Source organism: Agelaius phoeniceus, chromosome 8 (assembly GCF_051311805.1).
Source record: "Agelaius phoeniceus isolate bAgePho1 chromosome 8, bAgePho1.hap1, whole genome shotgun sequence".
NCBI lineage: Eukaryota > Metazoa > Chordata > Aves > Passeriformes > Icteridae > Agelaius > Agelaius phoeniceus.
Window position 1 is genome coordinate 7,830,334 of NC_135272.1, and position 26,220 is coordinate 7,856,553.

The 26,220-nt window shown below is 44.6% G+C and overlaps 1 protein-coding gene across 2 annotated transcripts in view; it reads right to left on the reverse strand.

Annotated features, from left to right (window-relative positions):
* Positions 1 to 3,507: 3,507 nt before the first annotated feature.
* MTA1 (metastasis associated 1) overlaps positions 3,508 to 26,220 on the reverse strand; it is a 75,125-nt gene continuing 52,412 nt past the window's right edge. The window contains exons 15-21 of one of the 2 annotated variants that reach the window (XM_054638394.2): positions 25,775 to 25,864; positions 23,766 to 23,918; positions 22,902 to 22,937; positions 17,081 to 17,092; positions 12,191 to 12,222; positions 9,200 to 9,351; positions 3,508 to 5,142 (exon numbers count right to left, since the gene is read on the reverse strand). In XM_054638394.2, coding sequence (XP_054494369.1) covers positions 5,004 to 5,142; positions 9,200 to 9,351; positions 12,191 to 12,222; positions 17,081 to 17,092; positions 22,902 to 22,937; positions 23,766 to 23,918; positions 25,775 to 25,864 — 614 coding nt within the window. In that variant the 3' untranslated portion in view covers positions 3,508 to 5,003. The remainder of the gene's footprint in view (positions 5,143 to 9,199; positions 9,352 to 12,190; positions 12,223 to 17,080; positions 17,093 to 22,901; positions 22,938 to 23,765; positions 23,919 to 25,774; positions 25,865 to 26,220) is intronic. The other variant, XM_077181895.1, reaches the window with a different exon arrangement.

Here is a 26,220-nt window from a genome sequence, read left to right on the forward strand (position 1 = left end):
CTTCTCCATCAGCATCACCCACCCACCCACCAGGATGGCCTTGGCTCCCCCCAGACATTCTGGGCATTTTCCTGGGATGCAGGGAAACCCAGCTTGGCTCCTCACCCACAGGATCCACACGTTCACCTCCCTCCTGTCCTGCCTGGCGGCAGCCAGAGCACAGGCAGGGGGAACAAACTCGCTCCTGCTCAGATGGAAAATCTCTGAATGAGCACAATTTGGCTGAAACCCTCTGGCCAGAACCTGTAAATCTGCTCCCCGTGACACTGCCAGCATCCCACAGAGCACTGGATCCAGGTGGAGAGTCCCCTTGCAGGAGGGAAGGGAGGAAGCTGTCTGCAAAAAGATGCTGAATTTATGTTATTCATTCTCATTCCAGGAATGTGGTGAATGAACTTGCAAAGCCCAGGGCAGGAATCAAGTGTGCTTCAACCCTGACCTGCCCTGACTTTCTTCCAGGCTGAAGAAGAGGTGGAGACAAGCCCCAGCCCCACAACCCATCTGAATTTACTGTGCGTCTTTGCTTGAGGCAGCTTTCCTCCTCCTGCTCGGGTGAAACGTGATTGTCAGAGACTGAGTCTGCCACCAGGTTTTGAAGCTGCTCAAGCAGGGCAAAACCCTTCTGCCAGTCCCCAGGCAGGGAAGTAAGGGCAGGAGGGACAGGGGGACGTGGGCCACCCCAGCCTCCTGCCTTGGGAAGGGCATGAACACCACCCACACTCCAGACGTGTTCATGTTCTGGGGATCACAGCAGATCCCATCACTGTTGGCTCTTGCAGGCTGACCTTGAAAGACACTGACTACATTTACAGGAAAAACCCCAAACAATCCCTCTCTCACCAGCTAGAGAGGGCTGTCATGCCTCGACTTGCCTTTCTGCAGTGATCTTTACTTTCTCCCTCTAATGCTGCTGCCAAAGCTTATTTGGGTTAATGGTGTTTTTATGTCTGTGCCCTCTTGATGGATTAAGGAAAACAGAAAAGTTTCAGGGTCCAGTTTCAGTAAATTAGTAAAATTCCTTCCTTCTCCTCATAGTCAAAATCTGCCAGATTTTATTTGTGCTCTTCCCACAAATCCCCCAGCAGACTGGCACACCTCCTGTGCCACTGCCTATCCTGTGGCCCCTGTGAACAGGTGAGTGCCCCCTCCTCGTGTGGCAGTGGGAAGCAGCTCCACCGTGATGCAATCCCACCATCCCAAAGAGCCTCTCCAGCTTCCCATGGTCTGGCTTGTGTAACACTTGCACAGAGAGCCAGAGCCCGCAGCAGAGCTGGCACTAGCTCCAAATTTCCATTTCAAAAGAAAATTTCAGCGTGTATTTTGTTTTACAACTCTCCAATAGTGTCCCAGTTACAGCCCTCCTCCCACAGCAGGATTGCCAGGTTTGGAATTGTTAGTTTTGGTCATACTTTGCTTTTTTTCATATTATTTCATCAGTGCTGTTACGGTCAGGGCGCTGCCTTCATGTTACAGCAGCAAAAGCAGAGATCACAGAGAGCTGCTATTAACAAGCTGGTAAAATGCAAAATGCAATGTAAAAAAGCGCCCCCAAAACACTCAAGTTAACTTTAAAAAAAATTAAATCTGTAGCAAAAGCATTTTGGCATGAAGTATTGTAGGAATGTTTGGATTTTTGTTTTGTTTTTAAAATACTTTCCTGAGCAGCTTCCTGCTTCTTTTTAAGCCTGTAAAATTGCAGGCATGGCACTGAGTCTGGAGGTCAGCATGCTCCATCCACGTGAGCACAGTCCTCTCCCGGGGATCACAGCTGAGCCTGTGACATATCTGCTCCCACGTCCGCATGGCAGAGAGGGGAGGGAAGGATTGGGATGCCAGGGACACACAGCGAAGGGAAAATACCCAAATGCACATGGCAACACTTATTACATCCCAACAGACCTGGCCTGCTTCGGGCAGGCAAGCACTTCCCAGCTCCAGGCTCTGCTCCCCCTACAATCTCAGGGGCTCATTAGGAGGTGGGAAGCAAGGAAAGGAAGGGACCTGGAAAATGGGACATTGCCCCTGCTGTGTGAACATTGTTCTATTTTGACAAGGCTCTAGAGCAGGAGGGTGAATAACCAAAGGCAATTCCTGCAGCAACAGCACAGGAATGTGAATACAGAGGAGAGGTTGGCACAGGAGGGGCTGTGACAGCAGCAGCTCAAGGGAGTGACCCCTCAAGCTCGGACAGGTCAGTGCCTGGACCTACCACTCCCTGCACTTCCCAAGAGCCAGCATTTTCCTTTGGTGGCCAAAGGGATCTTCCAGCCTCCCCTCCCAAGCTGGTACAAATATAAGCCAGTGAAACAAACACATGGCAGGGGAGCCTGCTACTGCACGCCAGAAAACAGCATCTCTATTGAAGGACACGCAAGGGTCCTTCAAAGTTAGGGCAGCACAGGACGTGCTCGCTCTCCTTGCCTGGACTCCTTCCCAGAGCAATCTCTGGAGCCGCTCCAAGAAAGCTTTTAAGTTGTTGGAAACCGCAGGGCTGGCACCCCCAAGTGGTTCTTGTGCTCTCGGTGCAGCCGGAGCCGCCTTTGCCGGGCTCATGGAGAGCTCAGCCCCAGCCCCGGGATCCCCAGCACAGCAGCAGCTCCAGCACCCCGGGCTGTCCGAGCTGCCCCAGCCCCGGGATCCCCAGCACAGCAGCAGCTCCAGCATCCCGGGCTGCCCGAGCTGCCCCAGCCCCTCGGGCACTGCGGGGGCCAGCTCGGACACGGGGTTTTCCAACGTGATGTGTTCAGATTTCCTTTGGCTACTGGAAGGAATCCACAAGAGCTCTTGCTCTCACAGAGACAGAAGTGTTACAGAACCCTCCTGCAGCCGGTGTTTCTGGCGTACAGAGGGTTAATCCTAAGGATTGATGGTGACAAAGTAAAACTGCCAATGGTCACTGGTGCTGCTCCAAGCCTGAGGGCTTTTGTGCCCTTCCTGAGTAGCACATCTTTCAGACATGGCTTGCCTGTCTCACTTTTAAGTTGAGGACAGGAAAGCCTCACCTGTAGCACAGGATACACTTAAGAGCTGCCAGGGTGCACAGGTGCTCACAGCCACGGGGTGAATCTTACCACTCCTGAGCAGCAAATGAGAGCAAACACGGAGGCCATGCTGCTCATCTGGGAGGACAGAGCGATGCAGAGCTCAGAACTGCCCACGGGTTGGGCTGCTGACCCCCAGGGATGTCCCTCTAACACACCAGAGGCAGGCCCAGAGCAGCAGGACCAGGAGCTGCTGTGGACAAAGGGCTCATTCAGAGGCCCAGCCCCGCATCTGCTGCCTGTCTGAGGAGGAGGGAGATGCCTCTGAAGCATAAGGAAATGTTTAAACTGCACAGGGGAGGAATCAAACTGTGAGTGACTCGGACTCTTGCCCTGTAGTGCTGGCCCAGGGACCCTGGGGAGCAGGACACAGCCCAGGGATGGGACAAAAGGCGCGGGGCTGCGAGCCCCAGGCACGTGGAACCTGAGTGAGGGCGGCTGTTTCAGAAGAGACAAAAAGCAGATGTTTCACAAAAGCTCACTTTCCAGGTTTATTAAGTAAAGTTAACTGAATTGTTTTCATTTTGTGGGGATTCCTTTCCGTCTAACCCGGCGGGTTAACAGAGTTGCACAGAATCACGGTTGGACTGTGATAACCCAAATACAACTTTGGCTCATCTCACCGCTGACACATATGGAATGACTTGGGGGTTATTACATGCTGTGTCTGCTTGAGGCAGGTACATGTACAGATCAGCACAAGTTGCAAATGATAGTTTACATCCTTTCAAAACCGAGCAGGGCATCCAGCAAATGCACTGCCGTGAGAAGACATATGAAAAAGAAATGATACAGACTTGCAAATACATAAGAAGTTGAAGAGATGCAAGAAACCTCAAACACAAGAAATGTCAAGGGGGGAAAAAACCACTTAAATTCAGACACAATGTGTTCAAATGAAAACCCAGCTGTAATTTAAAGTCCCTTCAAAATGGGAAACATACAGTAACGCAATTAAAGAGAAACCAGGTCTCATCCTGGGAAACGTGTCCAAAAGCACTGATGCACAAACAGGTTCAGAGTTCTAAGCAAAATGTCCCTGGGCATTGGTGTACTTGACTCTTGGAGCCAGAGCAAAGCAATTCATTACACTTGCTGGGCCTACTGCTAACAGCACGTAGGATCCCAGATGTCACAGAAGGCAGCACGCAAATGCTGGTTACTGGGAGAAATGCCACGGGCCACATCTCCCAGAGAGCAACTAGAGTAAGGACACCTAATTCTGGCAGCCTGGCTCCACTGCACACAACGGTAGTGTAATGTTCTGCAAGGTTCTTCAGTTCTTAGCTCACTCCTTTCTCAGCCTGAGTTGGTCTGTCTTGTGCATGAGCACAACTGGCTGTGCAAAAAGATCCAAAAAACAGAAGGGACAGGACCAAAGAAAACTGGCTGAACCTGGGGCTGGCTTTCAGCTCCTATTTTCAAATATCAGTTAAAGATTGGAAATTTATCTACAAAAGAAATAATATAAATGAAATAAAAAAATGGCACCGTCCACAAAATTAAAAAAAAGAGAAAAGAAAAGAGAAATCTTACAACACAGCCTCATAAAATGGCTTTGCAACGATAGCTCAGTCACAAAATGAAGGGTTCTAGCTCTTCGTACATCAGAAGAGGAAACAAAGCTAAAAAGTACTAGTCCACATTCTCTTAATAAGTTAAACTTACTTTCCCTCCCCCTTCTACAAAAGGGGTAGAAGCAAAAGGGAAAGGAGGCTACTAAAAATAAAAAAAAAAAAAAGAAAAAAAAGGAAAAAATAAGAAAAAAAGATAGGAGAGAGTGCAAGAGAGAGAGAGAGACAGAGAGAGAGCAGTCTGTGGTCAGAGGCTCAGAGCAGGGCTGAGTTCCTTTTAAGGGTTTAAAAGATGCAAAACAGTTCCTCAAAAGTCCCCTCTCTTCAACAGTTAGCTCAATGCTGTAGCCATGGAAACTCAAGTAGATACTGGAGGAGATTGCCGGCGTTAATCCTCGATGATGATGGGCTCATCGTTCATGGGCTGGCGGAGCTGCACCGCCTGCATGGGCCGCAGGATAATCGGCTTGTAGGGGCGTCTGGCGGCTCGCTTGGCTTCCGAGGAGGAAAGCAGCTTGCGGATTTTCCTGCAGACAGGAGGGAGAAAGGCACGGATTACAGAGGCACCGGGGCTGCTCTGCTCCTCCAGGGGAGACGGGGCCCGCACACGCCTGCTGGGCTGGCTGACAATGGCTCCTTCTGCAATGGCTGCCCTGGGAAACTCAGATTCTCTGATTTATAAACCCCCCAGTGAAGAGGAAACCGCATTCTCTGCTCCAGAATCCTGCCCCTGTAGAAGGCATTCTGGTCCAGCCTGGTAGGACCAGGGTCTCTTGCTGGGAATAGAACATTGAAATAGTCAGGACAGCCAGTTTCCACACCATTGATTTATTCTGAATTTATTTTGATCAGCTGGATGTGCTGCAGGTAGCTCTGGGGAAGTTTACAAAGCCAAGACAACACCAACAGGGTGTTTCCCCTTTTCCCTTCTTCCACACTGCATGTGCCCAACCCAGAGATGGGCAATATTCACACCTGGTATTTGGTTAAAGATTTCCCTATATGTACAAGACTGGCAACAAGTCCTATCAGATGCAGGAAGCTGTTTTCCATATGGATAGAAAGAGACACCAAAGCTTTAAAATTACCAAAGTAAGTTAGACAGAGACAAATACTGAATTTGTTTCTTTTTCTTAATACCAGGCTCAGAGATAAAAGAAGTATCATTAAAAAACCCCATCCAAACCCAAAAATGCAGCAACAATGAAAAATGTACTGTGTAATTCAAATAAGGAATTCTTTTATACAGAGGATGTTGTGGTGGTCAAAGGCACACAGAGATTAGAAAGGAAAGTAATAAATAGTCACAAGAGTAGTCCACTAGTACCCACTATGAGTCTCCAGCTCAGGAACTGGGGCAACAAGAAGGGTCTGATAAGGCAGCACTGCCTTCCCTCACAGGCTCCTGACAGAACAAGGTTTTGGCTGACCACAAGAGACAGGAGAGAAAGGGCTCTGCAGCCCACATTTCAGCCACCTATCCCGCAGTTCCATTTAGGGAACACTACTGGGGCCAAAACCCCCTTTTGCTGGTTGTGGTTTTGGCTGGTTGGTTTGGTTTATTTGTCAGTGGGAGAGAGACCTTCTCACTGAGCTAATGCCTATCACTGTGCTATGATTTCTGCCTTTAAGATGTGATGGCTGCTAAAGAAAGTGGTCAAAATACCTCCCTTATCCTCAAAAACTTACCCTTTGCACCACCAGAACTGACAAACCATCAACTTCAGCTGAAGATTTTGAATCACTTCTTGTCAGATTTGGTCATCTCTTCACTTGATTTTTTTGCCCACTGAGCAGGACAAGCTGCTGCACTCACACAGACACATTTTTTGTTTGCCCAGTGTCCCCATTTCTCCAGCACCTTCTAAAACTAAAAAGCCACAGGGTGAGGAGAGGTGAAAACAAGCTGGCAAAGTGGTGGTGCGGGAGAGAGAAAAGAAAATCTTGATATAATGACTTTTCCAAGATGTTTGACTGCAGTTGATCCACTTTCAGCCAGCAGAGCTCCTTGCAGCACCCATGTGTGCTCCATCAGCCACGCTGCCACCAGAAACACGTCCTGCAGCACTCTGGATTCTGATCAGGTCACCGCTGCCTCCGTTATAAATGCCAGCTCCTCACTGGGAGCCTTCAATTCAAAACTTACTCCTTTCATTCGACCAACTTTTCAAACTGCTCCTTCAGAGCCACAGAGTTTTCCAGCACCTCTGTTGTGTTCTCAACAGAGCTAAACAAAAAGGGGAGAGGAGGAGCATGTAAAACTTCAGGGAAACCTACTTGCTGTGACTGAAAACACAGCCTGACCCTCAGCTGGGGGACGATATGCAGATATTGCAGCTAGATTGATTGCTATGGAGCCAACACAAAGCTCAAATTGTTTCAGAGCTCACAAACAAGTCTTACATTCCTGACACTGGAATGCAGCAGATGGTTCAAGGAAAAGTTAGAGGTGAAATGCCCGACAGAAAACCCGTGCCACTGACAATGCTCCATCGCTCAGGCTTCCCTGCTCTTCACAGCCTGCCAAAAATCTCCTTTCACCACTCAGCAGTCAGCTAAGCAGCACGGCTGTCAGACAAAGAAGCCTGGGTGGTTTTTTTTTTCCCTTTTCTTTCTCTCTCTATTTTTAAATGGAAGTGATAAGATCTTACTGAGCTGATGTCTATCACCACGATTTTCATTAGAGCTGTGCTGGTTACTGCGGGACTGATCCTTCCTGCCTCTGTCAGTGGTTCTGTTTGAGCAGAGGATTCTGTGTATGCAATAAATTTTTGTCACAACCAACACCACACTGGATGAATATTGTCACAGTTCTGTCCAGGTCAAAGGGCAGGACCTTGTACTGACACGCTGCCACTGTGCACCTGGAGTATTTAATGTGCCTTGGATAGCAAAGATGTCAAGAACAGCTCCCTAGATGCAGGATTATGAAACAAGCCTTGAGCATCTAAGGAGTGCATACCCTGTGTCCACAACAGCACATGAATCTGAGAGCTGCAACAGGAGCCCAGTACCTCTTTATCAGAGCGACAGCAGTAATAAGAAAACTGCTTTCCCTGAAAATTAAATCCTTCTCTCACTTTATTTTCAATTATATATGGAATTCCATATATAACTGCTTTCTTTCACAGCATCTTGCAGGCACAGAAAGGAGAAGGGAAAGACGTGGCAAAGATATGAATGAACTGGTGTGAAATGCACAGTTGCATTAAAGGTGTCCATAGGAACAAGTCTGACCAGGAAATTAATTTCATGTGTCTTCTGAGTTCCAACATGGTGTTTCCTGCACTGAAAGCTGATCATCCAATAGATCAGTGGTTAGTAACCTGAATGTTACTAGTATCACCTATTCTACAAAGCCCATTTTTGATACTAGGCCCACAGAATAGTCCCTTGAGACTTGAAATGCTTTGCAGGTTAAGGAGAAGTTTGGAGATACCAGGGCTCTCGCCTATGACCTTTGCGCTGAACAAATGCAGACTCAGAGCAATGCCAAATTTAGTAGTACCAGAAGAGACAAAGCACTAAAATTCTCAACCTCCTCAGTCACTTGAAGGGTTCAGACATCCAGTAATTGCCAGGTCCATCTCTGCAAGTGGAGGGAAAGGTAAGTGCTTCTCTGCTCTTGGGGCACTCACTGATAGCGCAAGTGTTGATAACTCCAGGCTTCAGACAAGACAGAAGCCAGACACCACTTCTGCTGTCAGGGAGGACTGGAAAGCAGGGCTGCAGCTTTGCTCTGACCTTCCTCAAGGTTACTCAGAAGGGAGGCATCAAGTTCTTGGGAGGAAACCACACAAGCCAATTTCTCTACCTTCTCATCACACCCAGGAGCAACACTCCCCTCCTAGGAATACCAGTACTGGGAACTTTGCCTAAGGGATTGGGTCACATAGCTTCTACCACTCTGTCAGCAGTTTGTAAACAGTTTGAAGTGAAACTCACACAAGGAAAGCTTCTTCTACTATTTTTATCCTGTGGGCAGACCAACAAGAAGAATTAGGACTAGCAGAAGCAGTACCACCAAAGGAGGAAGATTGACACTGTGGGACTAAATCTCACTGCTACTGGTGGCAAATGCAAATCACTGAAAAATGAGTCAGCTCAGCCTATGGAAACCCTCTGTCACTCACAGGTTCCAGGACTCAGACACACGTGGAGATGTCTTGAGGGGTAATGCCAGAGTTCAGCATGCAAGAGGACATGCAGAGCTCTGTGTAGAGGAGGCTCTGCTCCTCAGTGTCACCCATGAGCCAGGAGGGCCCTATCCTGTCCCACTGAGATGGGACCTGCGAGGGCAGTGATGGGTCTGAACCAGGTGAATTCCCACCTCAGTCTTCCTCCCCTTTGCATCCATCTCCTACAGCAACTGCTTTGGAAGAAGAACAAGAATCTGCTTTCTCTGGAATGTAAGTGCATGATTATTTCCCACCCTTTACCCACCTCAGCACTGGCTGTGGTCTCTGCATTCAGTTTGTAGCATCGGACCTGCTGACAAGATCCCCCTCTAACCACAACACCAGGTGCAGCACCCACAAAACAACAGACATCCCCTTAAATCCTCTGAAACACCACATTTCCTACCTGGTTTCTTCAGTGGCCATGTAAAAAACATCATCTGGTGCATCAATCCAGTTCATCCTCCTCCTTTTCACTGGAGGCATGGATCCACCACGAATTAATCGGACTTTTGTTGGGTATGATTTCCCATTGAGCAGCAAGTTTCGGCTTGGTCCCTAACGTGATACATAAAACAGCACAGTTATGGCCTGCAACAAACCTGCAGCAACATGTGCTAAGCACGCAAAGGAAAAGAGAATTAAAGTTTTTGTATGGCTTGCTGAGAGTTTAAGGTAAATACCTCCCCCTCTGGCCCAGGACTGAACACAGAATTCACACATAAGCAATTGTTCACAAGCAGAACAAGTCAGGCGCCTTCGATATGCAACAGGACAGCAATACTTCAGCGACAGGACAAGTAATAAATGGAAGGCATTACCAATAATTTGTGGCTTGTGTCTGAAAGATGACATCAAGTTCAAAAGATTGAGCATCAGACTTAGATTTCAGCTACTACCATAAATCTAGAGCAATTCTATTGATTTCATGGAAGGAAATTAGCTACAGAGCAAATCAAATACAAGAATCAGAATTTACAGTTATTCTGGAGCACCAAACTTACCCACATCCTTTTTGTTCTAGGGAGGTCAATATTTAATGAGGACAGTATAGAATTAAATATGTTGTTGAAAACAAATGTAGTACTACAAAGCTTAGCAGCTTTCATGATAAAAACCCTTTTAGTATTGAACACCACAGACTTCCCATAACAACACATTTGCTTTGCGAATCAACACAGGCATCATTTTCCAGACTCACAGTAAGCCCCTTACACTCAGCAGGAAAAACATGAGCTGTTATTAAGAGAGGTGCAGATGAAAGGGAGCAAAGTGTTAAGCTTCTCAAATGCAGCTGTCCTTGATCACTGAAGTCCAGTGCTGCTGCCCCTCTTCCTGCTGATCAGCACATTAAGAAATCCCACTGAAATCAGTAACACTGAGCAGCTGGGAAAGATGCAAAATGAAGGCCCAGGAAATTTGATGTGCATGAATTAAAGCTGGTCAGAAAACACCCTGGCATAAATTCAATAGTGGTATTTCACAGGCCATCTCCCCAGATGCACCAAGGCTTCCCCTTCTGCCCATGGAGTGGGAAACTGAGCGTTTGTGTGAGAGATGTCTGCCCTGGGAGACCCACCTCAAAAGGAATGGTGTGGACATGGGGACTTCAAATCCTTTAGTGTCAGGTCATTGCAATAACTAACTGAATTTTAACCTTGACTTAGAAAGGGAAGAATTCAGTCTAAAAACCAAGGGGAAAAACCCAACAAACCCCTGTGTCTATCTCATTTTGTATCTGAGCAGAAAACAGAAAATGATAATGACTTATTTTTTGACCAGCCTTAATCAACTGCTCTACAGCAAGATCTGCTTCCTGTAGAGCATCAGGGCTTTAGAGCTAAACAAACAAACCCCCCACCTTTTAAAACCCTAAGCTCTTTAAAACTGTTGCATACAAGTGCAATAACAATTTAATTTCTTAGTTGCCCAGCTCCATGTTATACAAGACAGCTTCAGCACCACTGCAGACCACTGAAATACTTCAACAATTGCTTTTAGATTTGACATTTGTTAAGCAAAAGGTTTCAAATAAAAGCTTTTCTGATGGCTTTATTTTTACCCCCTCCAGGTTTCTCCAAGAAAATCCATTCCTTAAGGTTGCAAAGCATATATTCTCCACATATGCAAGATACACAGGAGAACAACTCCAGAAAAAGTTACTGGAAATACCTAGAAATGGCACCCCTGTGCTTCCAGGTTGCCCTTTCTCTACCTACACGGTGAAATCTATTTCAAATGATACATCCTAAATGAGGACCTTTAATTTTTCATTCACACTTGATCGGGCAACATGGAATCAAGGCAGTTCTGGGAGTTTCACACTAAAACACCTAAAAAGTGTTAAGTCATCAGAGATTTCTCCCTCTGCTCTGAGTTGGTTTATTCAGCAGACACAAACAAGTAGCCAGTCTTCTCAGTGACAAGGAATGAAGCTGAATTCATGGAGGAGTACAATTTATCACTTCAGATGGAGCAGCAAACCAAAGGAATGCTCTGTCATTCCAAGCAGCCTGGCACATCCAAGTTCTGGCCTCCCCTCAGGCCACTGCTCACTTCCCCAAACCCTGTCAGGTTCAATAAAGCCTGTGATCACTGTGCAGTGACCATCAGCCACACCTGCTGCTGGCTGACCCGTGTCACAGGGACCCTGCTGACACTAATGCCTTGTGGCACTTCAGCTAACGAGGCAAGCTCCATTTGATCAACATCAGAAGATCATTTTGGGGGGGAAAAACATATGCTTGAAGTTGTTTCCCATAAGCCACGTGCAAGGGGGAAGGGGATGCACAGCCTTTGCACTGGCCCCTTCACAATTTAGTGAGAAAGCATTCTGCCAGAGACACATCAATCAGACTGGCTATTTGCTTCTGTCCTTTGATTAAACTCAGCACAATAGATGAAAGGCTACAAATATTTTTACTCAAAAAAAAAAAAAAAAAAAAAAAGAACGTAAAATACAAGCATTCTCAGCACGTAACTTGCACACCAACTTGCTAAAAGAAAATTAAAAAGAAACTGTTTTCCAAAACAAACCCTTCCATCATTTAAACTTTTCTCCTTCAGGGAAACACATTCACCTAGAAACACATCCCAGAACTTTGCTGTAAGCAGCCACTCAGTTTCTGCATGAGCAGAAACAAAATGCTCTGTTCAAAACAGGATCTCATTTATAGATATAAAGGTAGATAGATTTGAGGTTTAAATTGTATTTAACCACTAAGATGATTTAGATGCCCCAAAACAATATTTTTTCCCTTTTCAGTGAATTGGGAATTGTGACCAGCTGCAAACAGCAAAGGCGGAAGTGAAGCACTACGGTTTAATGGGGTGTTCTATCTAGTGTGGGTTAATAATTCTTCTTTTCCCTGTTTTGGTTAAATGAACATTCTCTTACCATTTGTCTGGTTTGTCCGTGGTTAGGCAGACCTAACAAACAGGAAAGAGAATAGAGCTGGTAAGACCATTGCTTTTCCAAGACAGAAAAAAGTACAAAATCAAAACACACGCAGCTATGATTACAACTGTGTTGTTTTGCTCAGCCTAGAGTTGCCTACTGAACTGACTTCTGCCCTCCTATAAAGGTGACTGAGAAAAGCTTCTTTGGCAACGTGGTTTGAAGAGCAGAGGCCCCAAGTCACAAACACGTTCCACTCACCCAGTCCCTTCTCCATGTACTCAAACCTTGCTTCCCACTAGCACTAGAAGCACACCTCCCTTTCAGATCCCAGCCTTGCTGTGCATCTGGGGAAAAATCTGACATTCTCCTTTAGTCTGAGGAATTTACTGACGTCAAGGAGGAGAAAGTGGAAGGCATTATTCACTGTCAAGGCAGCAACAAACAGAATCTTCCTTATCCTCCTTGGGTCCCCTGGGAACTCCTCAGCTCCGACGTCAGCTACAGGCTGTTCACAAACAGAGTGGATCTGCTGAACCTGCCACGAGGAAACACCTCCTGAGGCACAGAGCACAGCCACTGAGCTCTCACAGAGCCCTCTCCCAGGCACACACAGCACCAGGGGCTTTGCTGTGCTGTCAGGAAGCCCTCACACTGCCCCCAGCTGTACTGAGCCCACACAGGAGCCTGCAGGACTCTCAGAGCTCCTGGGATCTCAGCGAAAGGCCTGCTGCTGTAAGGCAGCACAGCCTGGCACAGAATGGACTGGGAGACCCAATAAAGCTGTTTGCTAGCACTGTTTGGTTTTACAAGATGCACATTCCCAGAAAACACCACTTCATTAGCATCTGTGCACCAAACCACCTTCCTCAGCCTCTTCTGGCTGAGAACCAAAATGTCAGTGAGCAAATCCAACAGGTCCTACAGGACAGGCATCAGCAAATGCTATTGCTGCCTGCAAAAGGTCTCAGTGCAAATTCTCCTTTCACATTCACAGGATTTTGAACCTTCCCATTGCTAGAGAGTTAGCTGGGATTAAAAACTTTTTAAAAAAAACAGCAAGAATGAACTTTCACAGCTCATGGTCTGTATTCCAGCAGGTTCCTGGAAGTTCTCATTGGTAAAACCGTTCTTGCATCAAGTATGACAGGAAACACAGGGCACAGTAGTGTCAGGAGCAAGGAGGGCGAAGCAGGGGACATTTCCTGAGCATTGAGTATATCACAATACACCACACTAGAATCATCAGTTTATATCAAGTGTATTTTCCATCCTGTGTAGATGTTAAACTGTTAGCTGCTTCAAATGGGAAGACACATGGTTTCAGTTCTTGCTGCATTTTTGTGTCTAAGTATCCACAGAGATGAAGAAATAGCTGCCAAAAATATCTCCACCAAGCCTGTAGGACAGATGTACCAGGCACCAGTAAGGCCAGTAAGAACCTTTGGATGTTGACAAAGGCAGTGTAGGCACTAGATAATCATTTGTTTTTACATGGGAGCAACCACAGCATCCAAAACACAGCTGTGAGCAGCTGTTTGGGATGGATGGATGGACAAAGGGCTCCGTGGATGCTGGGAAACAGCACAGCCAGCAGGATGCAGCCAGAATCTGTCAGCCTCAGAGCTAAGCTCCAGCACTTGTTACTTTCTTCCCCCTTCCATAACTGAAAGATTATGTTTTCTCCATTCACAGAAACTCTGGGATGTAAATCAAGTGATGCTAGTCCCTGGATTGAAGCCACATATTTTCTTTTAACCACACTCCAGATCAGTTCTTTTCTTGTAGTAAGAACACCCCTGATGCCAGAAAAGACTGTCCTGATATGTGGCTGCTGCTGCACTGACTATTGCTGGATGTACAACAGACAGTAAACAGTGCTATTTCTAAGCACCAGAATTAAACCAGAATATTCCATGGTGAGAAGCTGAGGGATGCAAACTGAACAAAGGCTGAGCAGAACTGCTGCTTGCTCTGAGTCCCAAAGCTTCAGAGCCTTCAAGCAGCACAGAAGCAGTGCTAACAACAGGAACACCACTCCCTCCCAAACTGCCATTTCTAGGATAAAGCTGCCATGACAACTTTTTGCTGCAATAAAATAGGACACAAAACAAAGCTACAGCTTCAATGCAATTTATACCCTTGCTTTCACAGCAATAAGGTATCAATTAGCATATTAATATTGGTGAATTAATCCATGAATTTTCACTTTAGTCACACTTCAGTAACTGGAGTCTGAAAGAATGAAAACAGGCACTAAAATGACCTTATTCAGTTTGCAAGTAAAAATAATATCACAGTAAGAGCATATGCAGCCAAAGCACTGCTATTAAGTGAGCAACCTCTATGCACAATCACCACCAAAGAGAGGCACAGAGACAGCACATCTGTAACCCACTGTGGAACTGCTGGCAAGTCAACAGGATGCATCTGGACTGGAAACAATGGATTTTCACCCAAAAGCTTTTGGTGGCTTCTGTGTGAGAGAGGAAGCCTGTGAGACAGGCACCTCTAAAAACTAAACCAATCCTGTGTCTGTGGGTGAGTGGTGGCACAGGCAGAGAACTCACCATGCCAGACTCACACCTGCCCCACGTGCCTGCTCTACTTTCACAGATGAAGATTTGAGACACGTCTCTCCATGCATCCACAAGCAGGTTAAAAATAAGACAGCATAAGAATTTAAATCAGGAGCAAAATGTAACAGTTCTGGCAGCTCCTCTCCAGGAAAAAAAAAAAAGACTATATTTTATGGAGGAATGTCTAGAGAAGACACAGGGTAGAAAATGTGATTATTCCTTCTGATGAGATCTAAGGTCCAACTGCTTGAATTTGCACAGCTCCACATCAGCATCAACACTGACCTCCTCCAAATGACAGAAAAATTCACAAACAACAAAAGGAAGTGTTTTCAGGATTCACCAAACTTCTAAAACCACAAAGTGTAAAGGTATACAGTGACAAATCTAAGCAGGTCTTCCACTCTTTTGCAGCCAAAGAAATTGAAATATACTCTCAAAATTCCAGACTAAATGTTAGGGGTAGCACTGAAAAGAACCCAAAGCTGTAGAAAATCTCTTGCCATCCAATTCTTCCTGCCAGTCTCCTCTATACACTGAAATAAAGAGGAAGGCCCAGAGGATAAAATGAAGACAAAGTCAATTGAAGCTATAGCTGCAGAGAATCATAAATGTCCTTTGCCACAGCCGATTGTACACCTCACTGACATGGCAATGAAACAGCTGATCACTGCAGAGATTAACTGGCACCCTCAGGGCAGGGCTGCTCCCCACAGCTCAGTGCCAAGGACCTCGAACTGCTCCTCAAGCTAAGCACAATCAGAGATTTTGGATGAAAACCAGTCCAGCAGGTTATTGTGCCCTAATGATCCCCTCATTCCTGAAGTACCAAAGCTGCAGGTGAATAGACTTTCTCCCAAAGAAATACAGGTGGGGAAGGACTGTAATCAAACAGCAACACAAGTCTGTTACTGCTGCTACTTTGCAGCTCTTTGTTGTCTTTGGAGGACAGGGAAACCACCTCTCAGTCAAACAACCTGTTCCAGCAATCTCATGTCATTTGCTTCTCATGGTTTAGGATTTGTTAAAAACAATAATTTGAATGAGAGAATGCCTAAACCTCCAGCAGCAACTACAGCACTGCCCCAAGAGCATGCTGTGGGAGTAGGGGACAGCTGGCACTCAAAAACACAGAGAGCAGGGCAGAATCTCATTTCCCAATGGAAAGCAAACCAGCACATCTGGTCCCCACGGGATGCCTGACTCTAGACATGCTCTTTGCTGCTCCAGTCCCCTCCCCTGCGACTCAGCACCTCGATGGCACAATTCCAAAATTGCCCTCACTGCTCACATTCTGCCTGTTTTGCCAGCACCACACAACACACAGCTGCCACGTGGAGAAGCAGGAGAGCCTAAACCCTCAGCAGTGAGCCCAGTGCAGGCTGGAGCACAGGGATATTCCCATGAAGTTACTACAGCAGCCTTCAAGAAGCTGCTGAAGCATGGAGAACTTTCTGCTTGGTCAGAAACCAGCCAGTGCTTTTCCACACCTGAACATACACCCTGCTGCTGGGGATGTACAGCCCATTGCACAGTCTGACACAAGTCTGTATAGAACTGACCTTGTACCAAGGAGGAAGAGTAGCCCAGCTTCCAGCCTGGACACAACTCAGACTTAGTAAATTTGTGTTTTCTCAAAGTTACTAACTCCAATCTTCTGCACATCCACCACACACCAAAATTGTTTCATCAAGCAATAAGTCACATATGGCATTTGGTTTCTACTTTGTTTACCCACAAAAAGTATCGTGCAGAACATGTAATATGCACTAAGACTCAGAAGTACATCTTCAATCACAATGAATGCAGACAATTTCACAACCAGTGACTTCACTATTGCTTTCTAAAATCCATATACTCTGCATGTGCATTTTCCTGTTCCAAAAGTAATCCTCCTCCTGGGACTCTATCCTTCCCAGCACTAACAAAAACATCAACAGTACCACATTTGTGAGTAAGCTAGAGAAAAATATAAAAATTCATGCATGAATAAGGCTTGATGAACAAGGATTTCAATTCCAAGTTACTGGCTCGCTCGAGGCAGTCTCAGTGTGTTGACATACATACACACACACACACACTTTTTTGCCAGCTTGCAAAACACTTCAGCACCCCTGCCTCTCTTATAACTACCAGGAGTGCTTTACCACTGTGAGTGTCCACCTTCTAACAACCAGAGGCTACAAACTTTCAGAAATGTAAGTGCAACAAGCAGAACAGAACATAAATTGTGCCAAACACCACCTAGATTTAACATTTTCTTAAAATTCTGTTGTACCTAAAAACAATGTTAAAATTGCAATTTACTTACCTAAGTAAGTTCCTACCAAGATTGGCAAAGGAAAAGGAAAGAAAAGATTTAAGGTTAAAAAAGGGAAAGATTCAAGTAGTTCAGAATACAGTAGCTCGATCCCATGCAACAAATAGAGATACACAGACTGGTTTGGCTGTAATGAAACACAGAAGTGATCACAGTTCTCTGTTGGACAGATAAAACCAAGACAACATTAAACACACAGCAACTCCAAATGAAAGATTTTGCAAAGAGCAGCTCTAATTCTGGATGGGTAAGTACTGGTCTGTACCCAGCTCCTTCCACCAAGCCCTGCACATGAACATCACTGGATTTTGACAGCACTTCCTAAAATGCTTGGTCCAGCAGGTCACACTCACTTGCTGTAAGCACAGCCCCTCCCAGATGAGGTGTCTGTTCATCCAAGGCTGTACCTCCTGCTACAAGCACCTCAAGAACCCTGCTAATACTTTCTGAACAGTGGCATCCAACTGCACAGAGCCAGCAGCTCTCCTTGGATAAGCACAGTGAGAAGGGAGAGCTGATTTCTGTCTCAGGGTTGACTCAATCAATACTGTCCACTCATATTCCAAAAAGAGCATCATGGTGGATTTTGCCTGGCTGTAACACACCAAGTGGTTAAAAAAAGAGGAGACAAAACTATGCAGCTCTCTGCTTTAGGATTTGCTGATCCAAGCTATCTAAACTAGAAAGCACTGAATTATTCACTGTTCTTAGCATCAAGAGTATTTTACCTCATATACAATATACATATATGTGTGCATGCATGTATTTTATATATATATATATAATATATATATAATATATATATACAAGATTGCTATGTGTCACACTCCACCCAATTACAAATTCAGTCTTTGTACTATCCAGGGCACTTGCAAATCTGCCCTTGCTCTGTTATACATTAATTTCCTCTCACATTAATTACACCTGCTCTCTACCATTGCCTGGGGATATGCACTCTCCTCTCAATCAACATTTGCATCTTACTCCATGCCATCACTACTAAATGAAATAGTTTTCACTAGCTGATCCACAGAGCATGATACCCATCTGCTGATTTTATTTTCAGATCTTTCTTCACAACACCAAAAGAACCTAATCAGAATATCAAGGCTAAACTGAAGGCAAGTGAAAATTGTTTCACTTAGCATCTGAATACAAAATCCCATATGAAATCCTCAAAAATAATCATAACATTAGGCAAATCTTAAAGTGAGAAAGTTGCACAGGCACATGGCTCTTGGGGTCTCCAAAAAGCAGTTCAAGCAACCTGACATTCTTCCCAGCTGTGCTGCAGCTGGCACTGAACATTTGCTCTCTTGTCACTACTCAGCATTACTGGGGGCTGGATTCCAAAGCCAGGCCTTTTCCCCAGCACCCCACCATTTATTAAAGGACCAACACTCCCTGCCATGTACAGTAATTCCTGGATGGGCACATTTCCATTGGCTGGTTATCCCTCAGTTTTTAGAAGGACAGCTGGGGTCACTGGTGATAAAGGCAGAATTTTAATGCAACTTATGTATACAGGTAAGTCCATATTTTCTGCAAGTCTAAGTGTCTAAGTCAGAAAAGCATTTATATATATATGTGTATGTATGTGTGTGTATGTATAAAATATTGAGATAGTTTTGGTCCCCTACACAGCTGATGTTAGACAACTTCCCTATCTTTCCACCTTGACAGCTGCTTTTGTTCAAGAACAGTTCTTCCACTGCCATCCTCTTCTCTTGATAACTGAGCTAAGGCCATGCCAGGCTGATGAATGCTTCCACTTTTGGTTCATTCACTTTTCCCAAAAAGGATGGGAGAAACAATGAACCAGAACATGTTAAATTAGATTGACATTCCATTTGGGTTTTGAAATCCCCACCAGCAGAAGCAAGGTATTCCAACAGTTAATTAACCTCACTTAAAAATCTGCAGCTTTTTTCCAGCCCAAGTCCCCAACTGTACCTTCTGGCTACTGCAGCTTGTTATTGCACTCCCAGCTAGACTGAAAGCCCCCTATTATTATACTTCTGCTGTTCCTGTCAGCAGAGACAAGCATCTACAACTTCCACTTTTTTTGATAGAAGCATTTTCCATTATACAGAGTGTTTTCCAGTGCCTTCCCTGTTTTCATGGCTCTTCTATAAACCCTCTCCAGTTTTCAGCATTCGATCCACCACCATGTTATCAATGCAAGTTTGTTGCTGGGAAAAGCCTTCCCTTTATTGCAGCTACTCATTCATGTTCTCCCTCTTTCTGCCAATTTTAGGAGTGCATGTGATGACCCTGAAAAACAATTTTGATTAGATGAAAGCCAGCATGGTGTAAAAGAGAGGGGAGAAAAATAAAAATCTAACAATGCTCTCTCCCTTCCCCCAGCAGGAATTTGCATAGCCAAGTACCACACAGATCCCACGCTGCATGGCTGTAAGGAATCAAGTAAACAGGTTCCTGCACACAAAACATCCTCTCTCTCCCTCCCCAGAGGAAGTTTCATGGCAAAGACTGTCAGTCGAGCTCCAGAACACTACTGAAAAAGCAATGAACTACTGATTTTTTAACATCTCACTCTATTTGACAGCTTATGAGACTCCATGTACTTTTCATGTTCCAAAAATAAGATTCTGTAGCAATTTGTCCGTGCTAAGTTAATGTTGAAGGAGAGCTGGGAAGTGTACTGTATGCCTAATGATGCCTCCAACATGATTTAAATAGGAGGAAAACAAAGTAGATTAAAGAACTACAATCTTCTAGTAAAATAAAATGGAAGCAGTGAGAATATGACATTAAGACTATTTTCCTGTTCTTGGAATTCAGGCACTGGTCAAAATTCAAAATGCCTGGCCAGATAAATCATATTCAGAGCTTGAAGAAGTTCGGGTTTCAAGGGCTAAGCAGAGATGAGTCAGAAAAACAATAGTCAAAAGTTAAAATTACTTAGCTGGAACTACAGAAGCAAGAGAATAAAAATAAACAAATAGACAGAATTCCAAAGGAAAAATATGAACTAACTCCTTGAAGTTCAGCAATTGTCGTGTACAAAAATGTGCCTTTATGCTTTACACTATATAGACACAAGCTGCTACCTGGCTCTTTCCTGCAAATAAACCTCTTGATTGTACTCTGCTTTACACCCTGGCCTTGAGGAAAGCCCTACAAAACCATCACATGCCATAATTTCATAAGTGTTCAGGCTTCTCCCCTGTGTTTGGAGGTGATGGCCCAGCACCATGAGGCCTTTATCACCAGCAAAGAGACTTCAGCTAAAGCCACCATAAAAGATGCCACTGTCCCCTGTCACAGACTTTGGCATGGTGACCTGTACAAACCCTGAGACATCTTCCAGGTGTTACCAATGCAGCACATCAGCAGGAAGCAGAAAAAGTCCTGGATAATAGATACAATTTGGCACTAGGTTAACATCTCTTGGGAAACTATTTAAACACAGGTGGACCAAGTGTCTTCCTGCACCTAAAGTTGTGCAGAAAGAATTTCAGCCTCTCTGTGCAGACATTTTAACACCATCTTTTTTTTTTGCAGTACATGCCCCTACAGTGACCTAAACTAGTCAGTATGTCAAGAGGAGATGAGAAACAAGAAAATAACACCCTCAATTCCCCCTAGTATATAGGTAAATGCATAATCTGACCGATTATAACAAGTCAGGCTTATTCTCAATATTTTTCTACTATTATAGGTCAACTATAATTCAAAAATCAATTATGAATAGATGGGTTTATTTCAATCCTTTTATACTCCCTCACTGGCTCCTAAATTCTGGCCACAAGGCTTCAACACTCTCACTGCCATTCACCTGTTCTTCACAGCAGTTCCAATTGGTGCCCTTCCTACAGCAGCCCCCCAGACTACTAAACCTGGATGACTCCATCCAAAACCAAGGAGAAGCCTCAGTGCCACAATCCCAGTCATTTCATGGCACAAGAAACCAGTTGTATCCACGCCCACAACCAGTAAGGTTTACCAGCTCATACACAAGGCAGCTGGGAACCTGTGCTAAGAGGCACCAACACACAAACTGGCACCAGGACAGAAAGAGATCCACCAAACTTCCACCATCTGCTTCCCTGTGCTTCCCTTGGATCAAAGATCTTGATCCAAGTTCTTTAAAATGTTGTTTCCTTGCAGGTGGAACCCTTCCCTCTCAGTCCTGGCAAAGCTTCCAGCAACCCAGAGGCTCAGGAAATATTACAGATGCAAAACTGCAGCATAGCAAACATTTTCCATTCACAAATAAATCTCAGCCAACAGGTTTAAGCTGAACTGCTCACAAGAATATCCAGTTAACACTCACTACCCCAGCAGGTAAGCAGATTCTGGGAGTGAACTGGATTCTGCTACCTTGCAGTTACAGGAACAAGTACTCCAGCAAGTATTTCAGTGGCTGGCTGAGAACAGACCCAACAGGTAGAGCAGCAGGTGCTCGGGAAGATCCAGGCCCTGCACAGCTACACACACCTGCTTCAGAGAAACACAAACCCTGAGGAACAGGCACTTTTCCAAAATCATCTTTGCAGATGGCTCCAGCAACAGTTCTAAGTGAATGGAGCACTAAAACAGGGATCCTCCATTTCCAGAAAATCATGTTGGGTTATCAGGTCCAGTGCCCTCTGCAGAGAGAGCCTTCCAGAGGGAAGGATCTGTTCTACCTCCTTCCTCTGGGCCACAACATCTCTGAGCTTCCCAAGTGTGTCGTCTGCTGAGGAGGACATTCAGCAGGGAGCGGCAGGTCTGCCCATAAGCAGGTATTCACCAGGAGCTGTGGAAATTCAGTGAGCTACTCTGCATTTACATCCCTCATTACTGGATGAAGCTTCAGAGGAAGCCAAACTGACCAATGCAGCAGGGTTTTGTTACTCTTCCCAAAAGACACGTTACAAAGCACATAAAAACTCAGCAACAGGGTATCAAGGAATAAATTCCCAAGGAGAGCAAGACAGTGGAACAACCCCTGTCGTCACTGCTGCATTCTCCACATACACTCATATTTGCATGCATGTAAATATGGGTAACAGCCATCCACTGTCTCAGCCACGAAACACAAGGATTATCATCAGGGCATGCAGTGCTGGCCAGTTCATGGTAACATGTAAGCTTTTGTGTTTTGCCTATTCACAGTGACATTTTGTGGTTGTCTATCTCCTAAATATTCAAAATTGGTCCGTTCTGCTACATTTGGAGAAGTGACATCATATATATGTTTCCTGCATGATCATAAATGAAAGATTCTGACATCTCTTCAGTACTCAGAACAGATTAATTTTTAATCAATGGAAATTTTGAAAATCATTTTCTACTGCCTGCAGAGACTGTGCAGACAGAGTCTCTAACCAGTGAGACTGTCCACTCTCACTGGAAAATACGGAGAGTTGAACTTGGGACTTGATGTAAATACTGTCTTCTATTTCTTTTGGTCCAAGCAAATTCAAAGCAGTTCAAGACATGTGAAACTTTCCTTTCTTAGAAGTCAAACAGTGAAACAACCCCTATTTTCAAACCAACCATCACAGCTTCCTGCAGTTTCACAGAACTGCTGGAAGACTGTTCTGTCAACTTGAGGAATTAGGAATCAATTCTCAACACAGGACTTCATGTCTTCAGTACAGTTGCACAACTTGTTGCCTGCATGTGAAAAGCCTGAAAGGTGAGCAGCAAAACCATGGGTGGAAGTGGTTACCCAAGGAACACTTAGACATCAACACAGAAGGTGCACACAGACTCATTAGCCACAAAGCACAGACAAGCCAGCAGATGAAACTAAAAATCACTCTCCTAGCATAAGCTGAGCGCAGCTTCAAGGTCTTACCCCTGCTAGGCATCAACAGGCGCTTCTTCATGTTGCCTGATAGAGCACAAGTGAACAGAAAAGAGAAAAACATCACATCAGCAACCTGAACAGCAGCAGTTTTAAAAGTTCTTAATGTTAAAACACAATCAGATATCATCAAATGTTTGTAATTATATAAGCTACTTATAAAGTTAAAATTAAAGGTAAAAAATGAGAAAGACTCACTGGATCTCCCTCCCTGCTGGAGTCACCACTATACCAACTGTTCCTTTCCCCTGTTAAGGAGAGCTACCTTCTGTGTTCTCACTCCTGTTATGACCATTTCAACAGACCCTTTTCTCTCATCTGACAGAGGCTGCACTTTCTCTTCTCTGACACTCTCAAGCAAGAGCACTTCTTCAGAACAGAGACCTGGAGTCCATGCCAGGAACATCCTGCTTCTATCTCCCACTTCAAACACCTTTCCCTTGCTTCCTCTTCTTGAGGAGTTGAAGCCCAAGCACAGAGGTGGCCAGTAACAGGGCCAACAAGGGAAACATCACTCAAGAAGTCTATCAGGGTATTCTTCATACTACTAATTTAAAAACTGAAGGGAAGTTTCTCCTTCACTATCCCATTTGCAAGGTTGGCCAAGGCAGGCAGAGTTCCACTAGCACAGTGACTTTGTGTGCATGCCCCTCCTAGGCAGTACACACCATGTGCCTCACCCAAAAGGAGAAATGGGACAGATGACTTTTACAAAAGTTAAAAATAAGCTCCCTCAAGAATAAGAAATTCTGAATTTATGTAAAGGACTATGAGTTTAGATAATGTCCCTGTATACCGAAAGGACAGAAGAAAAAGCCTATAGACACAACATAAATTTTGTGGAAAAATATTTACCATCCATTCCATTGTGTTGTTCATAGCTTCTTTTTCCCAGGATAGTTGGGGACCCATTATTAATGACAGGTGTAAACTTAGCAGGAGTCAGATTGTTGAGAGAACTGGACAAGCTCTTTGCAGGATCTGGTTTTGGAGGACATGGATGAGACTCTGGTGGAAAACAGCAAAGTAGAATTTTTTTTTATTAGCAAAAATATTGGAATTATAAATCCGAAAACAACCTGCAAACTTCCCAGGTGACCAAGTACACCTCCTCTTACATACAAACAATCTCAGTCAATAGTTTTGAGATTGCTACTGATATAAAGCATTTCCATACATTTAGAAATTCACCACTACTAAAGACATGGAAATCATTATCATACTATTACCCTAAAATAAGATTTGATAGCAAAAGCACTTTGTATCCATTTCTGTAACACTGTTCTCCAATAATTTGGGGTGATTTTTGGGGTGCTACAACCCAACTTTGGCCATGTTGGTCATGCAACACACCCCTAAACTCTGGGGAAATTACAACTCTGCCAGTTTGCCAGAAAAGTTTATAAAAAATACAATTTCTCCAACAGCAAAAAAAGTGAAGATTCAAAGATCCACTATAAAGAACACAACATCTGAATTCAAGCTTTGGGCCAAGGCAGACATCAAGCCCACACTCTTCAACTTTGAGTTGAGAAAAGACTTTGAGAAAGTTACAAGAAACAGCAAATGGGAATTTCAACTGAGTCTTCCCTCACAGGCTCAACAGCAGAATAAGATATAAATTCAATCCCACTAACACCACCAAAAAAACCTCCTTGCTAGTCCTCCCTCCATTTCCATCACTCTTTTCTCCCAGCTCTGTAATCCAGTGGAGACCCTGATACAGCACATGGAAGGCTCAAAATCTGCTGCTACTTTCTGTACAATTATCAAAATAAGGATTTTATCCAACAGCATACTTCTCCCTTCATTTGCTCTCTTTTGTTGCACTGTATGTTTCCAAAGGTTTGTCAATCCATGTATCCCATTAGTACACAGCAGAAGTACACCACCCAACAGAGAGCAGTAAATATTTAATACACCCTCAGCCTTACAATATTTCATCAACAAAAATGTTCAAAGAAACCTAAAATCAACCCCAATGCTGCTTATCTAAATGAAAAGGCAATCAACTTCCTTGCTAAGCTGGAAGCCTTCAAAGAGGAGACACTCTTGTTTGGCTGCCAGAACAACCTGAGGGATGTCTGCAGGGCAACAGGGAGCACTGGGGAAAAGCATTTGGCATCTATCTGGAGTCAGCACTGGCATGTTACACAGCATCACTCTGGATGCTTCCAGCAGCTCAAACTTACACCAAAGTCCTGCATGGGGATACACAGTCCTGCCCCAAAGATCAGCTCATGAGGCAAAAGTCCTCAAGAAAATTGTAATTAAAAAAAATAATAAAAAACCCATCAAAATGCAAGAGGAAAGTGAAAAACAGAAGTATGATCCCCTTGTCTAGATTCAGCACAGAACAGCCATCAGCTGATTCACAAGCTGTGGGACACAGTGCTATCCTAAACCCAAGAGGCTTCTTGGAGGACCCAACTGCACAAACGACCTCCAGACAGCCCAACACCAGAAGAAGTGAATAATCAAATGTTCCCAAAACATGATGCTAGTGCCTCCACTAGCAAATGTAACTTGTCTCCATATACATCAGAAACCACAGCAAACACATCCCTCCCTTCACTTGAACAAGATACAGCTTTATGACCCCAGAGTGGACTGCAGAGACACTGAGTCCGCCAGATAAAGTAGGAAAAGTAAAAAGGACAAGGTAACAAGCTGGGGTTTAGGTTTTCTTTTGTTTGTGAGGGTGGGGTTTTTTGTGCCTTGTTTCTTGTTTGTTTGTTTTTAATCCTGAATGAGCATCTAAATCTGGACCCAACTGGAAAACCCAAATGGGTCAGCAGAGTATCTAGGAGGGTGTTTCCTGTGTTTGGGGGGTTTTGCACGTGATGGTTTGGTTTGTTTAATACCTAAATACCGGAGTACTGCTTCTAAAGGCTTTCGAACCACTTGCTTTAATAGCAATGGGTTTTCTGATGCCTCAGGTAAACGTGCTGTGCCTGTAAAACACAGAAAAATAATTAGAGGGTGAAGACATTTAGCTATTATAGCAAAACCAAGTGAGTAACTCCAGTGTCCTGAAAGAGCTTTGCCATTAAAAGGAATTTTACAGGTAGCAAGCAGATCCTGGCAACAGGACACAAACACAGAGAATGCTCCATGTAATAGCAAACACAAATATTTTAAAACAAACAACTCATGAACTTTCAAAGTTATTTTGCCCAGCCTACCATCAGTTAGAAGGCTCTGCAACTACACCTAGGTTTTGTGAAAGCACTAGCTACGTGCAAGAGAGCATCTCAGCAAGCTGCAACTCAAAACTTTCCAGGACAGGCGTCTCAAAGGACTCCTTGGC